We start from the raw sequence: 12,597 nt of genomic DNA, 5'->3' as shown, positions 1-12,597 counted from the left end.
GTGGTGCTGTTAGCAGCGTGGTGCTGTTAGCAGCGTGGTGCTGTTAGCAGTGTGGTCCTTTCAGCAGCATGATAGCTACTGTTAGCAATGTGGTTCCATTAGCAGCATGGTCCTGTTAGCAGCGTGGTGCTGTTAGCAGCGTGGTGCTGTTAGCAGCGTGGTCCTGTTAGCAGCATGATAGCTACTGTTAGCAATGTGGTTCCATTAGCAGCATGGTCCTGTTAGCAGCATAGTCCTGCCAACAGCTTGGTCCTGTTAGCAATGTGGTTCTATTTCAGTGCAGTCCTGTTTCAGTGTGGTCCCGTTAGCATCATTGTCCTGTTAGCAGTGTGGTCCTGTACTTCTGTATTCATTAGGAACGTTTCACTGCATTGATCCTTGAATGAGATCAAATATTTCCTGGTTCTCCTCAGCAGTCGCCTCAACACGCCACTGTACGATCAGCCCTCCTCCACCGTTCAGCCAACACAGCCCAGCCCAGGGAACCTCCTCATCCCTTCGCCTCACTGCTTAGCCTACCTGCCCAGCCTGTCCCAACCCTCAGTGGTCATGCTCTACAGGCCGCCGGACAAACAAGCATGCACTGCTGAAGGTCAGAGGTCAGCCGGGTCAGAGCGTGGGGAGGAGAGGAAACGAATGCGGGAGGAAAGTGAAGAAGCTGCAGAGACGGTGGGAAAAAAGAAAGCAAAACCCGTGTTTGAGGAATCTGAAAAGGTGAGATGACAAAATGTTTAAATCATCTACATAGAATGTTTTACCAGTTTAATAGTTTTTTATTGACTATAATCCTGTCAGATTACTTATGCTAGTTTAACAGACGTAATAATGCAACTATTTTTAATCTTTGTTTTTAGACATCCGTTATACTGAATGTATTTTGTGTTCTTTATTCTAATACAGAGGAATTTCTTATTATCACGTGTAAAGTATAAAGTCATTTGAAGTAGGTTGCAAAGTTTTTATGTAAATGTTCTGTTATTTTACTGACAGTGTGTCATGTGCACATCGTGATGGAAGAGTCTGAAGACACGACTAATAAACTGTTTGATAGTTGGAAAACAATTTAGAAGAATAAACATTGTAACTAAAGCATTTCACATTTTAATATGTTGTTGGATTTCAAAAGTCCACCATTTTTACTTCTGCATCTCTGTTGATATAAATACAACAGTGTTGATCAGGGATGACTAGACCTGTCACGATAACAAATTTTGCTGGGTGATTAATTGTCTCAGAAATTATTGCGATAACCGATAATATTATTTGAAATTTGACAATAATTAGTCATTATTGTCAAATTTAAGACGAAATGTTAACTTGTTTTTAGTGTAGTACCTTTTTTGACCACTGGATGGCAGTATAAGACTGTTTGAACACAAGGATGGATAGTGAGGGAGTGAGCAGAGTGTCTCTTTAAGAAAAATGGGAGGGAGGCCCCTTGAAGTGACATGGGTTGTCTCTTCGGTTCTCAAAATGGTGGACACTCGGTGTGGTTTGAGCTCTTTAGCATTTTTCACACAAAGTTTTTAATAAAAATTCAATAACAAGTTCTCAGCTTCTTTTTGCAGAGAAAAACAACTTTTTACACAAAAACACGAGTTTCAACCATGAATTTTTAGAGCTTTGACAAGCCGGAGGTTTTTTCTCGAGATCGGCCTGTTAGCTTAGCTCGTAGCTTAGCTTCTCAGCTTAGCTGCTTTTAATGATCCAACAACACGATTTTAGACGGTTAAAACAGATTTTAAAGAGAACAGAGAAAGGGAGGGTTCAGTGAAGAACAGGGAGTTGAGTCTTTTGTTCATCAAGTGTCTTCAGTAGAAAGAGAGACACGAAGAAACGATAAAGCTGATAAATTAAAATGAGGTTGATAATTTTCATTTATCATGCGATTAATTGATTTATTGTTTATCGCGACAGGTCTAGGGATGACGTCATGAGACTTGTAGGAAATTCCCAAAGTCGTGGATGTCTGACAAACAACACAGCAGGCCGTTAAATTAAAAATCCAGGTCTAAATCCAACTGAGAATCTGTGTCCAGACTAAATTTCTGTGTACAAATCTGACAGATTCTGAAAGTGTTTGTTCCAAATATGCTAAAATGAGACGGTGAAGCTCCAGGGCTGTTTCTCAGTCTGTGTATTCGTATTGTTTTATCCACAGTTTTGTTTATTTATGTGCAGATGAGAGCTGAACTTCTCAGAGAGGTAGTTTCTCAGACGAGTACCGCTGAGACGTCATCGTGTCTTCCTGTCCAGCCGAGGGCCCCAGAGAGTCAAAGCAGCAGCGAGCACGCCCTGCCATCGCACTACCTCTATGTGCCCAACAGTGCAGGTAATGTGCTCATCCTGACCCCTGCAATCATATGTGAATACTTTCAGCACCATTCTGTACTGTTCAGTTCATTCAAGTGACAAAGGTTTATATTTCCTGCACATTCCCACGCAGTCAAACTGAAAAGTCTTACCTGTTTTATCAGGACTAAACAGCCTGAACTTCCTCATCCCAGCCGGACAGCCCCCAGCCAGCATAACACTTCCTCCCACCATGGCACTGCCATACGTCCTGGTACCTTCTGCTGCCATCTCCCAGTACCCTCTGTTGGCCAGTAGCATACAGCAGCAAAGCTCCGATAGCCCCACCAGTCTGGGCTTCAGCCTGCCTGCCATGGTGTCTCCCACTCACTTTATGGTGGGGGCGACGCCTTACAGCGTGACGACGGTGCCAGAGGTCAGCAGGTCACAGCTTTCATCGCCCGTGACTCCAGAACTGAACAGACGTTACATGTCAGCGGGGGGCACACCACATTCTCCTTCAGGGCCTCGACAGATCGTCAACGTTAACACTCAGGAACCTCTGGTGAGTTACAGCCCTGCACACGCACACGTTTGTGTTTTAATCCTTATTACATCATAACACTGTCTCTTCAGAATAGGGCTCGTAGTTTTTGTGAATGTTGCTAGGCCTGTCACGATAACAAATTGTACTGGGCGATTAATTGTCTCAGAAATTATTGCGATAAACGATAATATTGTTTGAAATTTCACAATAATTGGTAATTATTGTCAAATTTAAGAATATATCTTGGTTAATTATTGTGTGTAGTACCTTTTTGACCACCGGATGGCATTATAAGACTGTCTGAACTGAAGGATGGATAGTGAGGAGCGAGCAGCGTGTCTCTAAGAAAAATGGGAGGGAGGCCCCTTGACGTGACATGGGTTGTCTCATTCTGGTTTTTCGGTTCTCAAAATGGCGGACGCTCGGTGTGGTTTGAGCTCTTTAGCATTTTTCACACAAAGCTTTTAATAAAAAAAATCAGTAAACAAGTTCTCATCTTCTTTTTGCAGAGAAACAACTTTTTACACGAAGGCACGAGTTTCAGCTGTGAATTTTGGAGCTTCAACAAAAAAAAAATTGGGGGGAGGTTAAAATGGATTTTAAAGAGAAAGGGAAGGGTCAGTGAAGAGCACCGGAGTTGAGCCTTTTGTCATCCAGTGTCTTCAGTAGAAAGAGAGACACGAAGAAACGATAAAGCCGATAAATGAAAATGAGGTCGATCATTTTCATTTGTCCTGCGATGAATTGATTAATTGTTTATCACGACAGGCCTAAATGTTGCTGCTTAAAATGTGTCTGATTTTTCATCACTTTTATTTCATTGTGCTCCACGTCAAGCCAGTTGAGTTCTGCACTCGCCTTATTGGGGCTGCGGGGCAGCTGTGGCTGAGTGGTTAGAACAGTTGTCCTGCAATGGGAGAGTAGGGGGTTCAATTCCAGCAGCAGTCACAGGTTGAAGTGTCCCTGGGCAAAGACACTGAACCCCTCGTTGCCTCTGATGCGTGTCCATCAGTGTATGAATATGTGTGGAGGTAAATGAGGGCACAGATGGTGTTGTAAAGAGCTCTGAGTATCTTGATTAGATAGCTCTATATAAGTACAGTCTATTTGCCATGTTTTTGTGATGCTTGCTTCATTTCTGAAAATTCACGACTGTGCGGGATGTGGCCGCTTCATCAGTGTTTAATGTACAGTCAGGGGCAGCATAAAATCTGACTGGTGTTTGCGGCCAGTCAGATTTTGTAAAATTGTTTTGTAAGAGTCTTGTTTCTGTTGCTCATTTATGTTGTCAGCTGTTAATGACAGAATAATTACTTATTGCTCAGACAGGTTGTCTCTGATTTGACTTAAAACCTTCTTCTTTGCTGCTCATCATCACTTCCAGCTGTTCTCAGGCATGTTTCACAGAAGGAAAGTGCTTGTCGAGCACTGTGCTCATCTATGATCCAGCACATGCACAGATTTTAGAAGTAATATTTCATGAGGGATGGGATTTTCCATCGTAGGATGTTTTTGTCCTGCAGGTTTGGATTCTAAAAGGTTACAAGTGGTGCGCCAATGTCCCCAGTTGCTGAAGGATTTCAATAGTGAATGTCTGCAGTTTTTCAGATGAGTGTTTTTCTGGACTGGAATTGATCAGGGAATACATGAAAAATACTGGATCTGATGTGATTTTCTAACTTTAGTTCAGCATCGACTTTGACCCCAAGATTTGTAACAGTTGGCCTGATGTACTGATCCAAGGAACCAACATCTACATAGGGGGTCTCAGTGGGGCTCCCGAAAACCAACAAAGTTAAGTCAGGTCCTCTGGACGTTTTTTTGAGTTGAAACATTTTGTTTCATCCAAAAGACTTCATCAGTCTGAGGAGCCACAGCAAACTCAGACTCAAACTAATCCTCACCTCAGTATTTTTCTCTTAAACTTTAAAAAGTTCATAGCCATCCAGGCTTTTACGTCCTCCACACATGAAAACAGAAGCTTCAGAGTTGGAGTCCTTTTTCTTTAGCAGGACATATCTGGGGTGTCATCTGCGTAACAATGAAAGGTGATCCCATATTTTCTAAAAATAGAGCAAAGAGTGAGCAAATACAGGGTGAAGAGGAGGGACGGCCTAAAACTGAGCCTTGTGGGACTCCTCACAAAAGAGGAGCAGAAGAGGTCACCAAGGCAGACACAGAAAGTACCATATCCATACCATAACAATTTATTTATAGAGCACTTAAAACAGCAACAAGGCCAACCAAAGTGCTGTACAATAGAAACAAACAATCACAGTGGACAGGAAAACATAAAATAAAGATACAAATAGCAGTGGATAATAACTAAATGGCCATCACTGTAGACTACAGACAGGATCAAAACAAATCACACCGTGTCAAAGGCAAGGGAATAAAAGTGGGTTTTCAGATGAGACTTAAAGACTGAGTGTGGGAGGAAGCCTGCCTGACACACAGTGGCAACTCATTCCACACAGTCTTGGACCTGCAACAGAGAAAGTCCTGTCACCTCTGAGCTTGCGACAGGTTTCTGGAACTGAAAGGAGCATCTGGTCTGCTGAAAATACATCTGCAATCTGCATAACAATGAAAGGTGATCCCATATTTTCTAAAAATAGAGCCAAGAGTGAGCAAGTACAGGGTGAAGAGGAGGGGGGCCTAAAACTGAGCCCTGTGGGACTCCTCACAAAAGAAGAGCAGAAGAGGTCACCATGGTCACCAAGGCAGGCACAGAAAGTACATAGTTCTACTCTGTAGAACCTAAACCAGTCTAGAGCTGTACTGCTGGTGCCCCCCCCCCCCACACACACACACCTTGATGCTCCAAATGACGGTCCATTGTGTCTAAAGCAGCCGATAAATCTAAAAGCAGGAGAACAACACAGTTACTAAAATATATTGTTAAAAACTTAATAGAGCAGATTGTGTACTGTGTAAATGTTTAAAAGCAGACTCTAACCATGACCAGTAATCCCAGTTCACACATCACTTCTAAACCTAACTAGAAAGATCATGTTTCTCTGTATTAGTACTGGGCTAGAGCTACTACTGGTCCTGACAAGGTAGGTGTTTAAACCAGAAACTGTCCTGCAAAGGTAAAAAACCTGGAGCACACACTGGTCTGCAGAATGATGCGTGAGTGATGTCAGGTTCTTGTGAAATGTCACGGCACAGTTTGACTCGTAAACATGTCGCAGCATCTGTTTATTCACCTGAACAGCGTTCCTGTGTCACAGCGCTTCGAGCTGATTAAGTCTCCGAACTCGTTAATAAGGATTAATGCTAGTGTGCACAGAGACCTGCATAACTGCTGGCGAGGTGCCGTGCACGGACAGCCATATAAACAGTAGAACAGATCGTTGACTGGGCTGCAATGAGGCATTCATCCGTAGAGTCCTGTTTATTCCACTGCTCTCAGTCCAGTTAGTTATCAGTGAATGCTGAAAGGTCAGAGACGGGCTGTAATGTTTCTGCCACGGTGTGTGTTTGTGTGTTTTATATTTTAAGACAAAGATTTGCCCCCGTGCAGTTTAACCAGAACTGAATCTGTAGGATGCTGTGTGCACTCGTCAAACGTGCATTCTGTGTCTCGTTACAGACTCCACACACACCGAAGGAACCCGCAGCTTCGTTTTCCAAAGCTTTCTTCCAAACCCCAGGATCTCTGGGAAATGTAGTAGCAGCTGCCCGGAGAAAAGGTTCAGCACAGAGGAGACTGGACGTCGGCGCCCTGACGGCCGTGGAAAAGCAGGGGAGCCCGTCCTGAACGTGTTCTTCTAACACTCAGGCGTGGAACGTGGTGAAAACCTTTCCACGCTCACACTTAATCTAACAAAGGTTTTTAGCAAAAAGACTGATTTGACTTGAAATAAACTTGTTTCTGGAAGATGAAACATTTATGGGAAGCAGAACATTTTAAATAGTTTTACACCTTCTGCTTTTTTAATCTAGATTCATCTGTTTAAAATTCAACTTTGTGTTAATGGAAACAGTTAAAACGTGCAAAAAGGTTAGATTAGTACAGGATGCATTAAAGGCATGGAAGCAAAATTGCCAAGTGTACCAGCGCCCTCCTGTGGTGGGAGGTAGTCACTGCTGGACTTTATTTGAATGGTCCCTTCCAGACATGATCAAGCTACCTACTTCCTCCCATTCTTTGTATTATAGCCTAATTGCTATTTATACTTTAGTTAATATATGAGTACAGGGACTGTATTAGAGCTTGTTACTTTTCATAGCACTAAACATTTCATTTGAACTCAGTGCAACCTTTGGTTTAGGCATGTCCTCAGATTTGTTACATTATGAAGGCGTAATGGGAAATGATCCACTAGTGGTAGCGCGATCCTTCATTTTAGACGTTTCTATGTGGAGGTGAAAAAAAATCACTCAAGCCTTAAAATGTTTACAGCCTTTCAAGTATCTGAACAGTTGAATTTGCTCGATGCTGTCGTATTCAGTGCTTTCACTATTTTAATGTTTAACACCTGGAACTGTTGCTTGTGACCAAATTAAAACTGTGACAACGCTCTCAGGTACTTGAATACTAGTACTACATGAAATGTATTTATATCAGAGTACTGTAAAATGACAGGGAAGATAGACAAAGTTTTAAATGTTTCTTTTAGCATTTTTTTAATATCCTACAGAACAATGAAGTGATAATCTGGTCACTTTGAAGTGATTTTCAATAGTTAGGATCTTATCAGCCGGAGAAAGAGGCTAAAGTCTTCCAGGCTAGGCTAACAGCTAGCCAAAGAAGAGCTGTTTTATTGGTTTTAAAGGCTCATATCAAAACTTTTTCTCACAAACATAATGTGATATGAATGATTCTCTAATATTTAACACTTACACTGTAAGGGTCACTGATTGATGAACATGACTATTGTTAGAGCTGCACAGGGACTTCCTGGAAATTTCCGATTAAAAAAACCCCAACAACTTTCCATTAAGATGGGGAAATTAGAAAATATTCCAAATTTAAACTGGGAATTATTATTAATATTTATTATTATTAGTGGCAATTGTGGGAATTGACTGAAAATTGGGATAATTTGAACAAACTGCTGTCATCGTTTAAAAAAAAAAAAGTCTTACATTCACACATCTCTTTAAACTATAGCATAAATATTTTGGCTTTATGTCGTTTATATTCATTCAAACTAAACAAATGTCACTAAATTGATTTTGACAACAACGCAAAGAGTCATAGTATCGTTATAAAGCCCAGGTTTAGGGGGAGTGGTGGTGCAGAGGTTAGAGAAGGCGAGCCTGTCGCTGGTTCAACTCCCCGCACCGACAACATCAAAATGTGGGTGGGCTAGATGAAGCACCCACACCTCATTTGCCCACTCTGGGCCCTTGAGCAAGACCCTTAACCCCCACCATCTGCTCCCCTGGGCGCCCTAGATGCAGCTGTGCTCCACACAGAGGCTGTGGTTGCATCAAGAAGGACATCTGGAGTAAAAACAACCAAGTCCTCGTGCGCGTCAGTTCATGGTGACCCCTGAAGAAGAAGCAGCTGGAACAACAAAGTCCAGGTTTAATCTCTAATTCCCATAAACTCCTCATAATTCCCATGGAACGTTTGAATAATCCCAGTATTTTGCAACTCTAACTGTAGTGCAAAGGTTATAGTTTATTTCAGAGCACCAATAAATCAGTTCTTAATATTTGGGCACGTTTTTGTAAAATTAACAAAAAAAAAAGTATTATTTTTGCACTTCTTTGGTTTATTTTATCACAAAGTCAAGACAAGCAGATAGACAATTATAGCTTCAGTCGGCTGATGGTTGTATAATCTGGCTGATAAAACACTACAACACCAAGGAAACTGAGCAGACTGTCCCTTTAGAAGGTGCTTTTGTTTGTAGCGTTCCTTTAGGGCACCAGAGCCGCGGGCCCCAAGATGACGATCTAAATGTAAATGATTGTACCTCTTCCAATTTGTTGTTTAAAACTGATAAATACATCATTTAGTGGAGACTTCTCTTAGCAGCTGGATCATTCTGTCTGAGTCTGATGTGGATGTGGAATGAGACAGATCAACTCTCGATAAACTGGCAGCCAAGAAAAGATATGGAAAGTGGCCCGCGGCTCAGACAAAGTTTTTAAGTTTTGGTAACAGAGTTCGACAAAGACAGTCCCTCGGGTTCATCCGTAAACACGTGAGCAGAAACCTCGGCGCTGTGCTCAGATCACCCCGTGTGGCCTTCACGTGTTATATTTCCAGTGTTTGAACACCACACGCAGAATGATGAATGCTGCTCTTGTTTTGAGACGTCTTGTTTCAAACCGCTCGGCTCTGCTCTCTGTAGTTCCGGGCCACACCGCTGTTCTTTATGGCTTCAGCTATCTTTAAATAAAATGGATGTTTTGTAACGTCTTGTGTATGCGCTTTATTTGAACAATTAGACCTATTTAAATGCTCCTGTTTATCGTCCACCGCCAAAAGGCGGAGGCAGAAGGTAAGGTTTCTGCAAGTGTGGTTTTTTTGTGTCTGTTAGCAAAATAACTCGTGAACCGATGGACAGATTTTAATAAAATCTTCAGGAAGTATTACCTGGATGAACATCTACAGCACATTATGTTTTGGAGATAATGCTATTCAAGATGGCTGCCAAAAACAAGTGACCTATAAAAACACACAAATGGCTGTGGTTCAATGAGCTTTACAGATATTGAGTTAAAATTTGTTGTGATTGTAGCTGAAAGTCAATCACAACATATAAAGTAATTAAGTGCTACACTTTGGATGAGATCTTTAAAAATGCAGCATTAACTGCAGTCAACCTGGTTGTCTGTTAGCCAAATATCTAATGAACCACAGGACAAAATTTAATGAAACATTCAGCAAGTAATCATGGTATTTGTATCTGCAACTGTTTACCTTTTGGAGTCAAACACACTGAAGGTGGCCCACCAGTGATGCTCATCTTGTCCAAATACATTTAAAGGGGTGAGATCATTTCCCTCGTTTTATTTCATTCTTTACAAATGTTACATTGTTTCAAAAACCTCCAGAGGACTAATGAGGAACTCGCTGGAAATAATGACTTTAACATCCCATAATTCCCTGACCTTGTTAGTAGATGGTTCTCTCCCAGTCCCAGAACAGACAGTGTTGACAGTCTGAAGCGTTGTCCTCTGAAACCCCGCCCACATGAACAAAACTCCGCCCTCCACACGGGAACCAGTACCACCCCTTTGAAACCACGCCCACAACAACTTGAACTCCGCCCACCGCTGTGAAACAGTATGTGTCACGGTGTCTGGAGCGAAGCGGTATCACCGGACAAACATCTGGATACACGGTTCGCACTTTGACTCGGAGCTCCTCTAACATCTGTACACGGTAAGTGCACGGAGTCTCTGACGCTTACACAACTGTTAAAGATGGCTGTATGCTAGCTGGGTCGTTGTTTTGGTAAAAACTCCAATATATTGTTGTTTTTAACCAACTGGAGGCTAAAGCTAAAGAGAGCTAAACACTTAAAATGTAAAAATGATTGTGCACAATTTTAATTTATTATGATTATTAACATTATTCATTCATTCATTTATCCGTCCATCTGGTTGCTGTAATAGTTGTTTAGGTTTGTTTCTTGTTAAATGCTTTTTAAAAATGTTTATTATCACATTTAAATGATCCACTTCACCCAGTGATGGAGTCACTGGTATATTTTGTGGGTCAGAAAGTCCTAAAACGTTTGGGAACTACTAACGCTTTTCTTTCTGGTGAAAATAAATCTCTAACAAGATATATAACTTAGTACACAAAGTTGTAAAATACAGATGTGCCACATGTGTTACATAAAGTCTGTACTTTTGAATTAAACGCATATACAACATACATTTGGGCTGTAACGAACGCCTGAGTTGCTCATGAAATCATCCACAGGAGTTCATCCTTAACGACTCGGTGAGACGGAGGCAGAGGAGCTGGAGAGTTTCACGTGGTAGTAGCTGAGAGTCGTCCTCTGAACACCTGATATCACGTCAGGTCATGCCTCACATTGTTTTCATGGTTGAACCACAACAACTCGTGTTTTAGCAGATCTCTCTGTTTGAAGGGCACGGTGGCTCAGTTGCCTCTCAGCAAGAAGGTCGCCGGATCAAATCCCGGCCAGGGACCTTTCTGTGTGGAGTTTACATGTTCTCTCCGTGCATGCGTGGGTTTTCTCCAGGTGCTCCGGTTTCCTCCCACAGACTAAAAACATGCATGTTAGACTGATTGGTAACTCTAAATTATCTCTAAGTGAGAGAGACAGAGAGAATGGTTGTTTGTCTCTATGTCCCTGTGATGGACTGGAGACCTGTCCAGGTGTCCCCCACCTCTTGCACAGTGACTGCTGGATATGGACACCAGTGGCCCCCGCGACCCGAAAAGTAAAAAGTGGATGATAATGGACGGATCTCTGTTTGAAACTATCCATTCTGTCATGAAATCAATCCAGGATGTTTTTCTTATAACCAGTAACACCAGTAACACCTGCTGGAGTCCAGCAACATCTCCCCCCACTCATGTTCACATAAACACACATGTGAACAGCGATGGACGTGCTGCCTGTTAGAAGTGCTCTGTTCTGTGGTTCCTCCAGTTTTTAACCTCTTCCTCACCAGTGGCTGAGCTTCAGCCATGAACTCCACTCGCAGCCGAAGGTTCTGCAACAAGGTCAGCCCAAACGTCGGGGCGGACTAATACCTGGAGGAATGTTTACGGGACACCGCAGCTTTAGGCCTTTGGTCGAGCACGAACAGAGTAACGTTTTAGAATGAAATAAAAGGATGATGTTTTAAAAAACAGTCCGTTTGGGAATTTATTTCCTCAAAACAAGCATTTGTGATGGGAGATTTCCAGTAACGTGTTTTGAGTTTTCATTTACTGGGAGTTGAACACAAAGAAGGAATTGATTGTCTGTCCTGCTCTCAGCTGGACTGGACACTCAGGAGAGAGTCAAAGGGCAAGTATTTGTCTGAACGCTGAGTCAGCATCCACTCTCTTCTTTTCCTCCTTTTCATTTTTCTATTTGTTTTACTGTCATCTAACACGTACTGCACACGTCGTGCTGTTTTATCATATGTCCAAAAGTATATATGTATAAATATATATATATATATATATATATATATATATATATATATATATATAAAAGAGAATCACCAATTCCACCATTGTTGCGCAGAAAGATAGTGCAGCAATACCAGAATGGTGTTACCCAGCGTAAAATAGCAAAGACTTTTAAGTTATCATCATCAACTGTGCATAACATCATCAAAAGATTCAGAGAATCTGGAACAATCGCTGTGCGTAAGGGACAATGCCGTAAAACTCAACTGGATGCTCGTGATCTCCGGGCCCTTAAACGTCACTACACCTTAAACAGGAATGCCACTGTCAAGGAAATAACAGAATGGGCTCAGGAATACTTCCAGAAAGCATCGTCAGTGAACACAATCCACCGTGCCATCCGCCGTTGCCAGCTGAAACTCTACAGTGCAAAGAGGAAGCCATTTCTAAGCAAGCTCCACAAGCTCAGACGTTTGCAATGGGCCAGGGGTCATTTAAAATGGAGTGTGGCAAAATGGAAGACTGTTCTGTGGTCAGATGAGTCACGATTTGAAGTTCTTTATGGAACACTGGGACGCCATGTCGTCCGGACCAGAGAGGACAAGGATAGAAAAAGTTGTTATCAACGCTCCGTTCAGAACCCTGCATCACTGATGGTATGGGGTTGCATGAGCGCTTGTGGCATGGG

General features: G+C 42.1%; 2 protein-coding genes across 2 annotated transcripts in view; both read left to right on the top strand.

Annotated features, from left to right (window-relative positions):
• Positions 1 to 6,605, top strand: part of e2f7 (E2F transcription factor 7) — a 19,721-nt gene extending 13,116 nt beyond the window's left edge. The window contains exons 9-12 of the mRNA XM_037696240.1: positions 414 to 714; positions 2,257 to 2,332; positions 2,478 to 2,857; positions 6,438 to 6,605. Of these exons, the coding sequence (XP_037552168.1) occupies positions 414 to 714; positions 2,257 to 2,332; positions 2,478 to 2,857; positions 6,438 to 6,605 (925 nt within the window). The remainder of the gene's footprint in view (positions 1 to 413; positions 715 to 2,256; positions 2,333 to 2,477; positions 2,858 to 6,437) is intronic.
• A 3,501-nt stretch (positions 6,606 to 10,106) lies between these two features.
• The window catches only part of LOC119428279 (cysteine and glycine-rich protein 2), a gene marked incomplete at its 3' end in the record, with an annotated part of 103,718 nt that continues 101,227 nt past the window's right edge, over positions 10,107 to 12,597 (top strand). The window contains 1 exon segment of the mRNA XM_037695943.1: positions 10,107 to 10,193.

Source organism: Nematolebias whitei, chromosome 22, assembly GCF_014905685.2.
Source record: "Nematolebias whitei isolate Nwh7 chromosome 22, NemWhi1, whole genome shotgun sequence".
In the NCBI taxonomy this organism is placed as follows: domain Eukaryota; kingdom Metazoa; phylum Chordata; class Actinopteri; order Cyprinodontiformes; family Rivulidae; genus Nematolebias; species Nematolebias whitei.
This window is presented reverse-complemented; position numbering and strand designations above follow the sequence as displayed.